Source organism: Trichosurus vulpecula, chromosome 4 (assembly GCF_011100635.1).
Source record: "Trichosurus vulpecula isolate mTriVul1 chromosome 4, mTriVul1.pri, whole genome shotgun sequence".
NCBI classification, from domain to species: Eukaryota; Metazoa; Chordata; class Mammalia; order Diprotodontia; family Phalangeridae; genus Trichosurus; species Trichosurus vulpecula.
Window position 1 is genome coordinate 174909614 of NC_050576.1, and position 19766 is coordinate 174929379.

Sequence of the window (19766 nt, forward strand, 5' to 3'; positions counted from 1 at the left end):
CAAAATATTCTATTTCCTACCTCCTTGCCCTTGCATAGGCTGTCCTCCATTCCTAGAAAGTTCTCCTGACTCACCTTCATTTCTTAAACTTCTCAGCTTCCTTCAATGCTCCATTCAAGGGCCACCTCATACACAAGGCCTTTCTTAATCTTGCCAGTTGTTAGACTTCTTTCTCCCTCCACCCTTAAAATGACTATATATATCCTTCTTTGTGGACTTATTGTAACCTCCTCCTGCTCCCAATCCCCTTCTTCCCCCAAACCAAGTAGAATGAAAGTTTCATGAACACTGGAACTGCTTAACTTTTATCTGTAGTGCCTTGAACATGGTAGGCAATTATTAAATTCTTGCTGGATACATTTGGTAAAAGTACTCTGGAAAGAAAATAGAGCCACAGATCCTAGCTATTCTTGACTCCACAAATACCAACTTGGGCACCTCATCCCTGCAAAATAAACAAAGTAGAATGTGGTACAAAAAGGGACAGATGACTCTGAGAATTAATTCTTTTAAATTGCCAAACTGGAATAATCCATTCCTGTAACTCAGCTCAATTCTTAACTCTCTAAGTTATCACTGCTGAATAAAATTTTGAGTGCAATTTTGCTACTTCTTCACAGAAACAAGAGAACAGCAGAAATCCTTTTCTGAAACTGTCACATCTTTATGCAGTTTTTCTTTGAGTTTCTCTTTCACAGAGCATCTGTCTTCAAGTACAACCTGATTTGCATTCTCTTTATTTCTCAAGAACATAAAGAACAGTAATGAAAACAATTGGTCTTCTTGGAAACCTCTGACACATCTATGCAGAATTCTGAAGGTAAGATATGGGTGTTGAGATCACAACAATATATGGTTACTAAGCCAAAGATTCATGTGTTATCAAACTCCATGCAATTGAGAGAATTTTTAACATAATAATAGAAACTTGAGGTTGCCCTGACTAAAAAGTTTAAACCAATTATCCACATAGGAAAAACTAAGTGGATGAAGAATGTCTATTGTCCAAAATACAATATGCATTTTGATAGACAACCTAAAGAGTTCACTCATCACTATACATCTTGGACAAATATTGCAAATGGACAGTAGGCTGTACCTATGCTGAAAAGGCGAAACATAGAAAGATAGGTTGTCTTCAGGAAATTGTCAAAATTTTTTAATTAACCCCAAGTTTCTCTCTGGTCAGCTAGGTAGTATAGTGGACAGAATACCAGGACTGGAGTCAGGAGGACCTGAGTTCAAATCCAGCCTCAGATACTTATTAGCCATGTGACCCTGGGCAAGTCACTTAACCCTGTTTACCACAGTTTCCTCATTTGTGAAATGAACTGGAGAAGGAAAAGACAAACCACTCCCATATCTTTGCCAGGAAAACCCAAAATGGGATAATGGGATCACTAGGAGTCAGACACAACTGAAATGACTAAACAACAACAAAGCTTCCCTCTGAAACAAAGGCTTATCTTTGACTGAATCCAAACTTCACTTGAACTCAGTCAAAAGGCCGCACCCAAGAACCTAGAAGGCCACATGTGGCCTCAAGGCCTCAGGTTTCCGCCCCCCCCCCCTACCCCCAGGCTAGACTCTTTTGATCTTCTTGATGTGGCAATTAATTGGCATTGGTTACACTAGGGGACAAAATCATTAGTCACTGTCAGTGTCATTTTTCTTGTCCATTTTCCATTTTTGATGTTCAATTACTTGCTTAAATAGTTCAGGATTGAGTTATATTTCAACTGTATGCTATGTCATTCTCTCTCTCTTTTTTTTCCCTTATTCCAATCTTTGTTCTGATGAATCGATAGTCTGAATGTATATAGAAAGTGACTCAGGGATAATACTAATGCCAATAACAAGTTTTTTCCAATCTATTAAAAAAATCCCATATTAGAAAGGAAGTCTTTCCTAATCTCCTTTAATTCTAGTACCTTCCATCTGTTGATTATTTCCTATAATTTATGCGGTACGTCACTTGTCTGTACATCGTTGTTTATATGTCATCTCCTCCACTGAACTGTGAGCTCCTTGGAAGCAGAGACTATTTTCTACCTTTCTTTGCATTCTCAATGCTTAGCATCAGGCCTGGCACATAGTAGGTGCTTAATAAATGTTTACTGTCTGACACTTTCTTGTGGACTAGTTTGGTGTTCACCATGTCCAGTATCTACCAATTCTTTTCTTGAGTAAACTGTTCATGCTATAGAGCAGGAGTTCCTGACCTTTTTGGTCCCGTGAACCCCACTGGCATAGGCTGGGAAAGCAAACAGACTCCTCAGAGTCATGTTTTTTGTTTGTTTTATTTATTCAAAATTGAGGAAATGATAAATTTCAGTTAGAGGTCAGTGAAAATAATTATTTTTCCCATCCAATTTCACAGACCTCCTGAAATCTTGCTAATTGGGTTTTACTTAGGTTAATATTGAAATGTTTTTATTCTCAGAGTACACACCAATTCAATTTTAGGGCAATGTGGTCTAGAAGGACAGAATAATAATGACAATAACAGACATTTACGCAGGACTTTAAAGTTTACAAGGTGTTATCCATATATTATCTCATTTAAGTCACAGCACATTACATGACAGAGATCTCAAAAATTATCGAATCCAGCCTTTCATCATACAAATATGGTAACTGAGGTCCAGAGACTGAAAGGAATTTAAACAAGCAGAGCAATACTGAATGCCAATCAATGCGGTTATCAATTGTGTCTTCAGAGGACCTATAATAAAGCATGTTACTTCACTCCTGACAGAGAGGTGATAGAAAGAAGATGCAGAAGACACATTTCTGCACAGGTCTGCTGTCTGGATTTGTCTTGCTTGACTATATTTGTTTGCTATATTTTTTTTTTTACTTTTGCCTTTTAATTGTGTTGGGGGTTGAAGGTTAGTAATAGTGATGCCAAAAAAAAAGAGGGCCATTGTGACACTGTTAAAAGTGTGCAGAAGAGAAGGAAATTCAGAAAGAAACACAGTCAAGTACGACAGTTTTGAAAATGACATGTAGAATTTATTATCTACTTTCCTTTAAAAAGAAGAAATGTGAAATGGAGATTTAGTATCATATAGAATCTCTTTTATTGTTTTGTATGGAAATGCTCCTTGTTGTCGTTTAAGTTCAGAATTTAAAAAAAAAAAAAGGTTACGGGATAGTTCAATGGGTAGAGAAGGGGAAAAGACATATTTGAAAATGAAGGGGATATAAAACCAAAGATATCAATAAAAATAGGATTAAAACGAAGTACACGGGTACTTTGTAAAACGCCTAAGCTGCACTCCTTAAATGACTGGCCCACCTTCTTTTCCATTCATACATCTCTTAAATCAGACATGCAAAAGTCAAACATGCAACACTCCAGAGAGTGGCTGAACCAGACTAACGTGTAATGGCGAATTATTTAGCAAAATAAATAAAAATACAACAGAACACAGATAATGTTAATACATGGTTTCCTAAGTCAATATGTGGCCCACAGGGATCCTTATACATGGTTTAGTGGCCCCCGTTTCTATTTATGTTTGACACCATTGTCCTAAATGATTTATTTTCTGTGTCTTCCTGGGTTCTACTATTTGTGGGTTACACAGTGTAGTGCACTTATGTCTACCACGTGCCTGCCTATCACTTATTGGATTATCCAAAACTTTAGCTCTTTGAAGACGGCAATATTCCATGATGTGGCATCTTCAGAAGAATATCAGTGTTAAAATGATGAGTTTTCTATCTACTGGGGACTGGCTGAACAAATTATGGCACAGGAATGTAGTGCAATATCATCATATCATCAATATCATCAGACCTGCTGGGAGCTGCTGCAGTAGCAAGGGCATGAGAAGATGAGAGAGCACAGAGACAGTGAAAATGGAAAGAAGGACTGGCAGAGAAAGGTGGGGAGGGAGAGAGAAAAGATGTGGGGGAGGGAGAGAGAAAAGAGAAAAAGAGAGAGAGAGAGAGAGAGAGAGAGAGAGAGAAAGAAAGAGAATAAGAGAATGAGAGACAGAGAGAAAAGAGAGAGAGAAAAGAGAGAGAGAGAGAGAGAGAAACATACACATAGATGGACAGCCTATTCTGTACCCAGAAAGAAAGGAAGGGCAGATTTTCTTAAGTAGCCATCCACATCCTTTTTTCACCACAAAAGACTTTTAGAGCCATGCTTCTTTTTCTTAATTACTGACATATGTAAGGATGTGGCACATTGGACAGATGAAATTAAGTCATAACTCTCAGGTATATACTTCTATTTTTAAATACCTCCCTTGCATTATCAAAAAAAAAAATCCAAGTCTAACCGGAATGAATAAAGTAGTAATTTTTAAATGCATAAAGAATTCTCCATTAAACTTTTAAGTGTCCTCAGGGAAAATTCTTTTTCTTCCTTCCTTCCTTCTCCCTCTCCCTCTCCCTCTCTCTTTCTCTCTCTCTCGGTCTCTCTCTCACCCCCCCCTTCCTTCCCTCTCTCATTTTCTCTCTATTCCCAGTACACTGCATAAAGCAAGCACTCGATAAAGGCATATTGAATAAGGAGATGAATAATATAGAGCCATGGAAGTGTTAAATGATTTTCAAAAGAAAAAATTAAAATGTAAAATACATGGTAGTGTTATCGCTATCATCTTATTATGAAATTGAAGTACAAAAACAGTGGGTTGGTTCTTAGTATGTTTAGAAAAGTACCTCATTCATCTTCTATTTCATCCCACCACTGCTGAATGGAACTCTGACCTGTTTCTTTTCTTACTTGGGTTCTCAAAATGAAATAAAAATGATATATCTAGAGACCAGAAATAATCACTGAATGAGGAGATTCCCAAATGACAACATCCACCACTATAAACTTAGATGAATACAAGGAATGCAAGATTTCTAAACAAATGGTGAGTTTTTCTCCCAATTAATGGAAACCACTATGGCCTTAACATAAATGAAAAAATTCCTTCATAAGCTGGACAGTTTTTAAATTTCAATTCAACTTTTATCACTTTGGAATTCAAACCTACCTACGAATGTGAAAAAACAAATGGCCACTGATGAAAGTGATGAACTGTGGAAACCAACATCATCATAATAATGATAATAAGCATTTACATAGTGCTTACCATGTGCCAGGCACTGTGCAACACACTTCATGATTATTATCCCATTTGATCCTCAAACCAATGCTGGGAGATAGGTGTTGTTATTATACCTATTTCAGAGGTAAGGAAACTGAGGCAAATAGTGATTAGATTACCTGCCCAGGATCACACAACTAGTAAGTACCTGAAACTAGATTTGAACCAGACTCTGGGCCAAGTGCTTTATGCACAGCGACACCTACCTACCCCCCAAAACTTAGTCAAAATGCCTCAATAAAATTTTCTTTCAAGACACAGCAGTAGACACTTCAGTGATAATTATACTCTATTAACATTTTTGGTCTTGTTGAGCCATGAATACTGTATAAACTGTAATAATCCAATATTAGGCAAACATAGGTATTATTCAGATACAGGTAAACAATTTTCTAGCAGATAAGAAATTCGATGTGCCTATTTCATAAAGGTATTTCTTTTCCCAAGCCAAGTGAAATTGTAAAAATAGTTTTTAAAAGGTAAATCTAACATACCTCACTAAAGTGACAAGTACTGTTTCCACAGCAACCAGATCTTTATTTATAGGAGAATTTTCATTATCTGGTTTCAACATAGTTCATTGATTATTACAGCAGCATAGAGAAGATTATGGTCATACATATCTAAAAATTTTAACTACCTCTCTAGGGACATTTCCAACTCAAGTCATAACTTGGCAGGGACTACCAAACAGTCCATTCATTTTGGTCCATTTATTCAATGAAAGTAAATAAAAAAGTATACTGCACCTTTCTGGAAAGATGATGAAGTTGCATTATATACCCCTCCCCACAGAAGCAGAATTGAAAAACAACTACAGGAAAAGGGAATTAAATGGGCATTTACTTGTATTAGACACATCCGTGGGGCTGTTGTTTGGAGAAGTAATTGGAGACGGCTCTCTTTTCGTGAATCCGGTTTTTATCTATGAAAGAAAATGAGAAACATGAAATGGCATTTTCTAAAGTAGGTCAAAGACCAAGTTAGGAGGACATGTTAACATTAAAAAATATGGTTAAAGAGACTGAAGCAATACTGAAAAATATGAGCCAAGCCCCTAACATTTGGGTATGTTCATCTTCAGATAAATAGCTATAAAATCAAAGAAATTAAAGGTAACGATTACTTTGAATCCCACTGTGTCCAAGGCCAACAAAATATAAGGCTTTATGCTGCAGCTTTCAAAGGGTAACCGAACCCAATATAAAAAACTGCCAGGAGCTATAGAAGCTAGAAAATTTCATGTGCGATGTCTGAACAGCATGGACCTATGGCTGGCTTTATCTTTGAAAATTCTCATCCCGTTATCTAAAAGCCTGCCTGTATTTCTTTTTTTTAATCTTTGTAGTGAACATAGGTTTCAAGTACAAATACTTCTCTTTGTTCCTTTCAGCTGTCAGAGCTCTGTGGTAGGGAACTCTTGATATGTGGGTTTGATCTGAAATTCTCTCATTCTGCCCGAATCTAATTTTGCAGAACCATATTCAAGGAAATTTGGTCTATACAGGAGAGAGCAATGACCAGACAGACACTAAAGAGTAGCCTTGGTATACAGCAAAGAAACCAGAGAATCAAAAGGGAGACTTGTCTAAGGTCATCTAAGGCATCAAAAGAGATGATGATAAATCGAATCACAATGGGGTTGCCAGAAACTCAATGGGATCTCTTCGTTCTGTGTTGACATGTGCTGCCATTGGGTCACATCGATGCTGCCTCAAGAATCGCAGGGGCTCAGCCCATGGTATGTTGACAATGCAATGGATTGATGACCTCACCAATGTGGTTATTCTCTCCAGCAATACAAATACCAACCCTTGGCTGTCCTTTCATTCTTTTTGTTCATATGTTTCCTTGGATCTTCCAAAGATGATTCACCCAAAATATTGAAGGGGTTCCTCAAGGTCTTTTTATATTCTGAGAATAGCAATGGAGAATTTGCAAGAGGTCTTCCCTAGAACACCTCCCCTACCATTTCCCCCATCCCCAAGTCCTCAGTGCCTTCCCTTTGAGATTATCTCCTATTTATGCTATATACATTTTGTATATATAGTTGTTTGCATGCTGTCACTGGTTAGAATATAAGCTCCAAGAGGTAAGGGACTGTATTTTTGCCTTTTTTTTTGTATTCCTAGCATTTAGCACAGTGCCTGGTTACATGGTAAACTCTTAATAAACGTTTGTTGACTTAACTTGAGAAAGATGAATCTTGGGAGGGAAATATAGATAGAAACACAGAATTTGGGAATTGTATTTGTAAATTTATAAATGAAAACTCTTACCTGATTTTTTTTTAAAGACATTAAGGTGGTATTTACAGCGATGGGAGTGGATGACATCTTTTGATCAGAGTTCTCATGATGAGAAAGGATATTAAAAGATGCTGAAACTTGGGCCTCACATCCTGCTGAAGACGGCAAGAGGGATGAGCACTGTGTGGTTTCTTGCTGACTTGAGCTAAGTTTTTGTCTTATAAACCCTATCTCCCAAGTAGATTCTGATCTAGAATTAAAGAGAAATCATTTTATGAATGTAATAAGACTTTTTAGCTATTTGAAAAATAAAGCAATGTATTCTTCTGCAGAGATGTCAAACATGTGGACTATGGCCTGAGCCAGATTTAAATGTAATTGGAAAATATTTAACAACAGAAATAAAAATGAAACAGAACATAGATAATGTTAATAGGTGATTTTTGAAGTAAATATGTGGCCTGCTGGGATCCAAATGTACAGTTTAGTGGTTCCATTTTTATCTAATTTTGAAATCACTGTTCTACTACATTAGAGATTCTTAAAGTGTGAAGTATTTGACTAAAACATTTACAGATACTGTTTTTAACAGACATACTAAGTAATCTGTATTATCTTTTAGAGTTAAAATAGTTACCTTAATTTTGCTCTAGTAATTATGCTTTTAGCTTCCTCAAATGAAACACCAATCAATGACTCTTTATTTATAGACACAAGCTGATCTCCTGGCTTTAATCTTCCATCCTAGCAAATAATTAAAAAAAAAGTTCATTTAAAAAAAATTAACAGATCCAACATGATTAAATGCAAATAACAACGGCAGTGGTAGTAATAACAATATGCTGCACAAACAGTAAATTTATAAAGTCTAGATGAAGGATTTGATCTTTATGATTTCTATCAAGTTGGAATTTGGTTTTAGATATAAGCAAAATTCTTTCACTTTTACTTGAAGAGTTTTAAATTATTCTTCTTAAACAAAATTGATGGCAATATGCATGTAGAAATATGTCTCTACATGTATTTTTCAAATGGTTTTTTCATTAAAAAATAATTTATCTTAAGTTCTTGTTCACATTCTATAATGTGTTAGGTTCAGTTCTCATTCACGAAGAATTCAGTTGCACTTCAATTTGTCTCTAAGCAAGGAATAGCCACCGTTCTGCTTGGTACAGTGATTCTCCTTGGGGCAATGACTGTAACTTTTGAAGTGGAGTCTTTAAAAAAAAACCCTAAAAAGAACCCTGCTGTTTTTGCAGGGTCAAAATTATCCCACAGTGTTTTGTGAGGTCAATAGATTAATGACCTGGTGATTTCCAAAATATGGGGACTTTCAGTATAGGGGTTCCCTCCAGTCGTGCACCTTGCACTCCTCATACACTATGAGCTTCATACTCTCTGAGCACTGCCTGAGATTCAGGGAGGAAAAGTGATTAGTCCATGGTCACAGCTAGCGTAGGAAATGGGATTTAAACCCTATCTACTATATTATACTGCCTCCTCCCCTACCTGTGTTTTTTTAACTATGCATGACAATTATATTGAGTTGCAAAATATGGGGTGACCCCAAAGTCTTAGACTGGTTTTAAGCTTTAAGAGTTTAATAGCTAATAATAATGACAGACAGTGATGATGATGATAACTTTAATAGCTTAAAACCGCACTAAGAATTTGGGAACACCCTGTCTATTTAAAGGTGGTAAAAATGGAGCTCTTTTGATACCTCATTATGGTATGGAGTTGACGCTGGGTTCCCAAAGGTTGTGGAAGTGGAAAGTAAGCCCTGGCAGATCCTACAAAGGGGATAAGGTTTTTAAATTTGAGCCTGGTGTCAATTGTTGAACAAGTCAAAGGTGCATTTCTAGACTGACCACGGTTGGATACATTTTTCCCCCAAGCGGGATCACTTTTAAAGATTGTCTACTAAGTTTTAGATGGGTTTCAATATGGTCAGTGGAAAGAGTAACCACATTGATAAATTCACAGACCTTTATTAAGTATATGCTGGCAAATTCATGGCTATTTTCCTGTCTACCAAAAAAAGCAGTGGACTTCTTATATGACTATTGTCAAAAAAGCACAAATCACTAGGTACTTCAAGGGACTTGTGATCTCATCGATGAGTTGTAACATCAATAGATTCTCCCACAAAGACTAAAGATAATGTTATTGTATCTTTAAGAGGCCTTGGAGAATTTCAGGAAAGATGGCAACATGAAAGATTATAGAGAAGCCAAGCTCTCCAAAAGATATTTCAGAAAAAATGAGAAAATGGCTCCAGAAAGATTAATAATAAAGAAATCAGAAAATACTCAGAAGCAGCATCATTCATTCCAGAACTGCATAAAAAAGATGGCCAGAAGAGGGTTGGAGGCCGATGGAGAGGTCATGGAATCCTAGGGGCCATGTAGCTTAATCCAACAGTTGGAAGTGAATCACTATTCTACCACTCCCACCAAGATGTAACCCAAACTCTGCTTGAAGACCATGAATAAGGGGGAAGCTACCACCCATGAGGCAATCCATTCTAGTTTTGGATAACTCTAATTATTAGAAGACTTTCCTGGGGCAGCTAGGTGACGCAGTGAGTAGAGCACCGGCCCTGGAGTCAGGAGTACCTAGTTCAAATCTGGCCTCAGACACTTGACACATTTACTAGCTGTGTGATCTTGGGCAAGTCACTTAACCCCAATTGCCCTGCCTTCCCCCCTGCAAAAAAAAAAAAAAAAAGACTTTCCTGACACAAAGTCTAAATTTGCCCTTTTTTTGCAACTTCTACACCTGTGCTCCCACACTCTGAGGTCAAAAAGGGTAAATCTAATCCTTCGTCCACACATTGGTCCTCCAAACACTTGAACACATGTATCATATCTCTCCTGACTGTCCTCTTCTCCAGGCTAAACATTCATAGTTCCTGCCACTCAGGGGACTTTTAACCTGGAGTCTATGAACTTTGTTTTTCTTACCATTTTGGGAACTGTATTTCAATATAATATAATATAATTCGATGTAATCAGTTACCTTTGTAATCCTATATATTTTATATGTTTTAAAATATTACTCTGAGAAAGGGTTCTCAGGTTTCACCATACTACCAAAGGGTTCTGTAACACACAAATAAGACTAAAACCTCCTACTTTAAGCCATTCTCATGTGAGGAGCTCAGTGCTCTTCATCAACTTGGCTGTCACCCTATGGACAATCTTCAAATACCAATATCCTTCCCAATCTTTGACACAATGAATTGAACATAATATACCAAATGAGTTCTAAGAGGGTCAAAGGACTACCACCTTCTAATTGCTAAAATCTATGCCTTGCTTTTTGTTGTTGTTCAGTCATTTCAGTCATGTCTGAATCTTCGTGACCCCACTTGGAGTTTTGTTGGGGAAGGTACTGGAGTGGTTTGCCATTTCCTTTTCTAGCTCATTTTATGGATGAGAAATCTGAGTAAAACAGGTTTGAGTGACTTGCCCAGGGTCACACAGCTAGTGTCTGAGGCTGGATTGGGACTCAGGTCTTCCTGACTCCAGGCCTAGCATTCTATCCACTGTGCCACCAAGCTGCCTTCCTTAGTCCAAAATGGCCTTAGCTTTTATGGGCTACTGCCTCACACTGCTAACTCAGATTGAGCTCGTAGTCCACTAAAATCCTCAGTTCTTTTTTAGGACAAACAGCTTTCTAAGAATGCTTCCTTCTCATCTGAAGCTTGTGAAATTGATTTTCGGGATCCAAATTTAAGACTTTATATTTACCCCCTGGAATTCACTCAATTAGATTCAACCCAATATACTAACCTGTCAAGATCTTTTTAGCTCTTGACTCTGCTGACCAGTGTGTTAGCTATCCTTCTCTGCTTGGTGTCACTGACAAATCTGATAAGATTGCATTCTATCACTTTATTCGAGTCATTGAAAAAAAACAAAACATTAAACAGCATAAGGCTAAGCATACATCCTAGAGGATTCCATTAGATACTTCCTGCCCCATTGACATTGAACCATGATTACCATTAAGCCTAAACTAGTTCCTGATCCAACCATGATTACCGTTGAGTCTAAACTAGTTCTGAATCCATTTAAATATGTTGTTTTAATCCATAGAACTCTCTTTTCCATAAGAATAGTGTAAAATATGTATCGAATACTTAAATAAAAGCAAAAAAGCAAACTAGAAGGATGGAGTACATATTAACGACAATTGTAGGAGTGAGATGAACAGACAAATGTGAAAGTAAGACTGGACAGAGAATCCTGATGGGGACTAAAAGGAACTGAATGAAAAACATATTTTATGCATTATTAATTTCAATGTAAAGAACCATTAATTAGGACTGAGTGCTTGTAGTGATATTTCATGTTGTTTCTATAAAAACATTTATTTTTAAATTATTAATGCAAATATAGAGACACATGAGGTGAGCTGTGGTATGTTGTTTCAGGTGAGTTTGACATTTCAGGGTTTTCTTGGCAGAGATACTAAAGCAGTTTGCCATTTCCATCTCTAGATCATTTGATGGATGAGGAAACTGAGGCAAACTGCGTTAAGTGACCTGCCCGGGGTCACATAGCTAGTAACTGTCTGAAGCTAAATTGGAACTCAGGTCTTCCTGACTCCAGACCAGGGCACTCTATCCATTGTACCGTGTGGTTGTTCTAGTTCGGTATAGTGGACGGACATTTGGCCTAAGAGTCAGGGAAGACCTTGGCTAAAGTCATGATTATGGCACATAACAGCTATGTGACCCTAGAAAAATCATTCACCCCTGTGTTCAAGGCACTGTCTAAAACTATGAATTGCAGCTTAATTTCTGTATCTACATTGGTAGAGGGGGTATGTGCGTGTGTATACATATTGGTGTATTCACGAGTATCTAAAGGATACGTAAGCAAATCAGCAATAGGGCATAGTGGACAGAAAGCTATTCTTAGAGTTAGGAAGACCTCGGTATCCTGCCTCCCTTTCACATCCTGGCTATATGACTCTGCCAAGTCACTTCATCTCTTGGTGCTCCAGGCAACACTTAAAGACCACTGGATGAAAGATATCCACTGATCTACATTAGGAGAGGGTGTGTCTTTATAAGGAGCTCCTCAAACCAAGGAAATCACAGGTCCAGATTAAAACAGACAAACAACAAAAGGAAAACAATATAAATTGAACTCATCTGAGAATATGCCTATAAATGACTTGTTTATCTTGACAGCAATCAATCAATAAATCAACGTTTATTAAGTTCCTACTCTGCGCCAGGCCCTTGTGCCAAAAACTGAGGATACAAAAAGAAGCAAAAGCCCCTGCCCTCAAGGAGCTTATGGTCTAATGGGGGGAACAACATGCAAATATGTACATATAAAACAAACAATATACAGGATAAATAGTAAATAATTAAGAGAGAAGCCACTGGAATTAAGAGAGGTAAGGAAAGGTTCCTATAGAAGATAGAATTTTAATTGGGACTTAAAGGAAAAAGTAGAAGAGGGAGAAAGTTCAAGGTATGGGGGACAGTCAAAGAAAATGCCTGGAGCCAAAAAGTAGAGAGTCTTATCTGGGGAAGAACAAGGAAGCTGGTGTTAATGGGTCAAAAAGTATGCATCAGGGAGTAAGATGTAATAGGAAAGGTAGGAGGGGGCTAAGCTATAAAGGGCTTTAGATGTCAAATAAAGCATTTTGTCTTTGCTCCTGGAGGTTACAGGGAGCCATTAGAGTTTACTGATTAGGGGGCAGACATGGTCAGACCTATGCTTGAGGAAAATCACTTTGCTGGCTGAATATAGGATGGATAACAACAACAGTAACAGCACCTACTATGTGCCAGGCACTGTGATATGATAAGCACTTTACAAATATAGTCTCATTTGAGCCTCACAACAACCCTGAGAGGTAAGTGCTATTATGATCCCCATCTTACAGTTGAAGAAACTGAAGCAAGCAGAGGTTAAGTGACTTGTTCAGGGTCACACAGCTAGTGAGTGTCTGAGGCAGGATTTGAAATCAGGTCTATCCTAACTCCAAGCCCAGTGCTCTATCCACTGTGCCATCTACCTGCCCTCATTGACCGGAGTGGGGAAAGACAAACTTTCTTTTCCAGAGTCACTGGAGTCCAGTGACAGGACAAAAGTCAACATGACAGGTGATGGCCTGGGATGCAGTGGACGGCCTTGGTGTCTTCCATGCCTGACCAAGCTCTTCAATGCTTCACAACACCACCCCCATGGCTACTGGAACAAATTGTTCTCATCCACCCATTCTAGACAGCCCCTTCACCCAGTGGTGGGTTAGAGGACTGTCTGTTACTCTCAACCTGGTTTTTAGCCCATCTGCCAAGATGATTTACCAGAGTGTGGCTGCTGCCCATGCTACAGCTTCTTGGAGCCACAGGTGAGAGCTGGGCAAAGGTGGACACCAAAGGTGGATAAGCAGCCCTGAAAAGGGCTCAAGCAAGCCCTCATACCAGAGGCGGCAGTCCTCCCTGAACATCCCATACACCCCAAAGATCACCAACTGAAGTCGTACAGGAGAAGAGAAGGGGGCCCAGGACAGAATCTTTAGGGACACCTGTGGTTAGAGGGAGTGATCTAGATGAGGATCCAGCCAAGGAAACAGAAGGAACAGTCAGATAGATAGGAGGAAAACCAGAAGAAAAGTAGTGTCCATCAGTAATCACTGGCCATTTAGATCTGTATGCATCTACAATGGAAAGGTTTCTGAATACAGGTTGTAACAAATATATTGTACCTTATGATTCATTAAAAATGAGGCAGGGTATTCTTATGAAGCCTATTTCAACAGCCATCTATCTATTCAGCAAACATTTCATATTAAACACCTACCAACAGCAAGTCTTTAAGTTGGATGCGTGAGGGTATCAAAGCAAAAAAGGCAACAATCCCTGCCTTACAACCTATAGGGGAGCATACATAATATGCCCAAGTAAGTATAAAATAGAAGATACAGACAAAGTGCTCAATCAAAATTACAGGTTAAAGAGATCACTTTCATGAGAGAGAGATTAAGGAATGATCTATCTGATCAAAATTATTGCGTAGCATGTAATCACCACACATACTCATTCAATTCAACCAGTTTTTAAAAATCTATTGCACTGTTTTTAAATTCACTATGTGCTAATTTAATAATTGTCCTTATGAAAATAACAATACTTTCTAAACTTTTTAACCCAATAAAAATGCTTTAAAACTTTAAATTAAATGAACCTATTTTAAAAATAGTAAAATAGTAAAAAACTACTTGAAATAATAAACAACTTTAGCAAAGTTGCAGGATATAAAATAAACCCACATAAATCCTCAGCATTCCTATACATTACTGACAAAGCCCAACAGCAAGAGATAGAAAGAGAAATTCCATTCAAAGTTACTGAAGGCACTATAAAATATTTGGGAGTCTATTTGCCAAGACAAACCCAGGGCCTATATGAACATAACTATGAAACACTTTTCACGCGAATAAAATCAGATCTAAATAAATGGAGAAATATCAGTTGCTCATGGTTAGGCCGAGCCAATATAATAAAAATGACAATTCTACCTAAATTAATCTATCTATTCAGTGCCATACCAATCGAACTACCAAATTTTTTTTTTACTGAGCTGGACAAAATAATAACAAAATTCATTTGGAAAAACAAGAGGTCTAGAGTATCTAGGATATTAATGAAAAGACATGCTAGGGATGGTGGTTTAGCCACACCAGATATTAAACTGTACTACACAGCAGCAGTCATCAAAACTGCCTGGTACTGGTTAAGAAACAGGGGTGTGGATCAGTGGTATAGGATAGGTACACAAGTAGGTGAAATCAACAAGTTTAGCAATCTACTCTTTGATAAACCCAAAGAAGCCAGTTTCTGGGCTAATAATTCACTATTTCACAAAAACTGTTGGGAAAATTGGAAAATGGTAGGGCAAAAACTGGGCATAGACCAATATCTTACACCATATACCAAAATAAAGTCAAAATGGGTTCATGATTTAGGAGTAAAAGTTGATACTCTAAGTAATTTGGGAAAGCAAGGAATAGTTTACTTATCAGATTTGTGGAAAAGTAAAGAATTCATGACCCAACAAGAGATAGAGAGCATTACAAAATGCAAAGTGGATAATTTTGATTATGTCAAATTGAAATGTTTTTGTACAAAAAAAGCCAATGCAACAAGAATTAGGAGGGAAGCAGAAAATTGGGAGAAAATCTTTGCAACTAGTATCTCTGATAAAGGCCTCATTTCTAAAATATACAGGGAGCTAAGCCAAATATATAGGAATACAAGCCATTCCCCAATTGAGAAATGGTCAAAGGATATGAACAGGCAGTTTTCAGAGGAAGAAATTAAAGCTATCTACAGGCATATGGAAAAATGCTCTGGATCGCTGCTGATTAGAGAAATGCAAATCAAAACAACTCTTAGATACCACATCTCTCCTGTCAGATTGGCTAAAATAACAAATCAGGAGAATGATAAATGCTGGAAAGGATGTGGGGAAATTGGAACATTGTTGCATTGCTGGTGGAGTTGTGAGCTGATCCAGCCATTTTGGAGGGCGGTGTGGAACTATGCCCAAAGGGCTATAGAAATGTTCATACCCTTTGACCCAGTAATACCACTTCTAGGGTTGTATCCCAAAGAAATCACGCAAGCGGGAAAAGGACCCATATGTACAAGAATATTTATAGCAGCTCTCTTTGTGGTAGCCAAGAATTGGAAAGCAAAGGGATGCCCATCAATTGGGGAATGGCTGAACAAGCTGTGGTATATGAAGGTGATGGAATACTATTGTGCCATAAGAAATGGGGATGATGCAGACTTCATAACAACCTGGAAAAACCTACACGACATAATGCTGAGTGAGCGGAGCAGAGCCAGGAGAACGTTGTGCACAGCCACAGATATGTGGATTCCTTGAGGACCAACCCTGACATACTGCGCTTCTCTCAGCAACCTAAAGGGGCAAGGACAACTCCAGGGGACTCACGATGGAGAATGCTATCTTCATTCAGAGAAAGAACTGCGAAGTTTGAATACAGACTGAGGCACACTACTACATGCTCGCCTTTTCTGCTTCTCTTTTGTTTTTGGTTTTGGGGTTTTTTTTTTATTTATTTTTTTTTTTGGTTCTGTTTCTTCTTTCTCATGATTCATTCCATTGGTCAAAATTCTTCTCCACGACTTGACTAGAGCATAAATTAATTCAATGCGAAGTTATACATGACAGTTATATGAGACTTCATGCCGTCTTGGGGAGGGAGGGGGGAGGGAGGGGAGAAAAACTGGAACTCAAAACCATGTAGAACCGTGTGTGGTAAACTAAAAATAAATAAAAAATAAATTTAAAAAAAAAAAAAAAAAAAAAACTATTAAATTAGTTAAATTTAATAATATGACGGTATTTAATTTATTAATTTAATTAAAATGTAATTAATTTTAAGATAATTAATTTAAATATCAATTATATTGTTGTAAAGTCCCAAAATAAGGCTCTTCTTTAACTCCTGTACTTTGGAATGGTTTTGGTTCTAGTCAGAATTTTCTTAGTTAAGATCAACAACACGGACCCATTTACATAATGAATTTCTGCACATGGATCTTTGTGTGCTTGTGATTCGCGCATGAAGACACACAAGAATAGTTTTTTTTAAAAATGCAGGGGAATTGCATCAAGCAATGTTCCCTGTGAACTAGCCCTCCTACACAACAACTGTCCATGACAACTGACTTCAAAATAATGCCCCTGAAGTACAGTAATAGACTAAAAGTGCCTCCTGAGTCAGTTTAAGAAAGGTTAAATAATAATTTCCTCGTAGAACGTTAGAATTGAAAAGGATTCTAAGGGTAAACTAGTAGTAACCTCTCATATGACAGGTGAAGGGGAAAAAGTGAAATAGAAAAGAGAAGGAGATTAATTGTCAACTAGTTAACTGTTTCATATGGCTATCCATAACTTGAATTTCTTCCCCTGAAAACTGCCCATTCATATCTTTTGATCATTTATCAATTGGGGAATGGCACTTATTCTTATAAATCTGAACCATCTTAGAAACAAGACTTTTACTACAAAAATCTGCTGCAAAAGATTTCCCTCCTCCTCCCCAAATTACGTACTTCTTTTCTAATTTTAGCTGTATTGGTTTTGTTTATGTAAGAAATGTTTAAAAATTTTACATAATCAAAATTGTCCATTTTACCCTCTGTGAGTATCTCTACCCCTTGTTTGGTCCATACTGTTCTATCCATAAATCTGAATGGTAATTTCTTCCTTGCTTCTCTAATCTGTTAATGATGTCAACCTTTACATTTAAGTCATGTACACATTGTATCTCGCTATAAAATGTGAAATACTGGTTTATACCTAGTTTCTACCAAATCACTTTCTAATTTTCCCGGTAGTTTTTGTTGAGTAGTTAGTTCCTTTAGTAGTAGCTACTACTACTCCTACTACCACCAGTTGCTAGAGTCTTTTACTAACCCTAGCATACTGTATTTACTTGCTTCTCTATATTTTCAAACTCATCTGTTCCACTAATCAAAATCTATATCTGAGCCAGCAAAGAAATTTTTGATGATTACTGCTTTGTAGCACAGATTGAGATCTAGCGTTGCTGGGTGTCTCCTTCCTTTCCAGTTTTTTTCATTAGTTTCCTTGTGATGCTTGATCATTTATTCCTCCAGATGAATTTCATTATTATTTTTTTTTAGCTATATAAAGTAATCCTTTGGTTCACACGGCACTGAATAAATAAATTAATTTAGGTAGAGTTACCACTTTTTATTAAGTTGGCCGACCTACCCACAAGCAATTAATATCGTTCCAATTATTTTAGGTTTGTCTTTATTTCTGTGGAGAACCTTTTAATTGTATTCATATAGATTCTGTATGTGTCTTGGCAGGTAGACTCCCAAGCATTTTATGTATTCTGTAGTTATTTTAAATGAAACTTCTTTTTCTATCTTTTCCTAGTGGATTTTGTTGGTAATATACAAAAATGCTGGTAACTTTTATGCAATTATCTTATAATTAGCAACTTTGCTGAAGTTATTGTTTTTAGTTGATTTTCTAGAGTTCTTTCAGTAAACCACAACATCCGCAAAAAGTAATCATTTTATTTCCTCTTTGCTTATCCTTATTCCCTTGATTTCTTTTTCTTTTCTTATTGCTATAGTTTTAGAATACCATATGAAACAGTGGTAGTAATGGGCATCCTTGCTTTACCCTGATGAGATTGAAAAAAACTTTTTTTTAGTTAAATTTCATCATCTTTTCACAGCCATCATCCATTTTGACATCTCTGCAGCATCTGGCCCTGGTGACAACTCTCTCCTCCTGGATACTCTCTTTTCTGGATTTTTGTGACACTACTCTCCTGGTTCTACTCCTACTTGGCTTAAAACTTCTCACTTTCCTTTGCTAACTCATCATCCATATCATAGTCCAAGGATCTGTCCTGGGCCCTCTTCTGCTATACACTTTTCTTTTAATGATTTCATCAACCCACTAAGAGAAGATATTTAGTGTCACTTAAATTCATCAAGTGTTTACTGAGTGCTGACATTAATTCTGAAATTCCACCAAAACAAGAAAAGAAAGTACTCACTCATGACAGCAAACTACTTTGCACTGCTGCCAATGTAATAAATAGTGGTTCCCAACCTGTGGGCCAAAGGTCCTCTTGGGGTGCCTTGAAGAGTTACTGCAAAGGATCCAAGATCTCATATACACATCAAGCACTGCCATTTTGCTCTTTATTTAGCTTCCACAAAAAATATAGCATGAATTAACAATGAATTTTGTGCCTATGGCTTTATGTTATTCATGTTTCATTTGTGTATAAGATGAAAAATTTGTTTTTTAGTTTCTGAGAATGAAATATGACCTTTCCTTCTACTTTTGTGAATAAAAAATATTAGTAATGCATGAAATACATATTATATGTGCTTCATATGTTATATATTTATATCTTATTTCTATTATATTTATATGTGTTTTTAAAATTATAAATACACAAAATGTATTGAGATTTGTTACTAAATACTTGATAGTTTTATGTCATCTTTAATCAAAGGCTGGATGACTACTCATCATGTATGTTATAGAGACAATTCTTGTTCAGATATGCATTGGACTAGATGGCCTCTGTGATCCCTACCAGCTCTGAAATTCTTCAATGTTGTTGGTTTTTTTTTTTCAATCAACAGGTACTAACTACAACTATTATCTAGTGGCACTGAAGAATTTTTTGATGTTAAAAAAGTGTCCTCATATTTAACAAAATTGAGAATCAGTGATAGAGAAGAATGATTTACTCTCCTTAACAACGTACTCTGCGTTTCTTCTCCCCTCATGTACTTCCCATCTCTCCCCAACCTAGTTTTGTTTTGGCAATT

The 19766-nt window shown here is 37.0% G+C and overlaps 1 protein-coding gene across 2 annotated transcripts in view; it reads right to left on the minus strand.

The window, feature by feature from the left end:
- Nucleotides 1–19766, minus strand: part of STXBP4 (syntaxin binding protein 4) — a 228831-nt gene that overhangs the window by 173087 nt on the left and 35978 nt on the right. For both annotated transcript variants that reach the window (XM_036753251.1, XM_036753252.1), the window contains exons 4-6: nt 8004–8110; nt 7397–7616; nt 5964–6042 (exon numbers count right to left, since the gene is read on the minus strand). In XM_036753251.1, coding sequence (XP_036609146.1) covers nt 5964–6042; nt 7397–7616; nt 8004–8110 — 406 coding nt within the window. The remainder of the gene's footprint in view (nt 1–5963; nt 6043–7396; nt 7617–8003; nt 8111–19766) is intronic.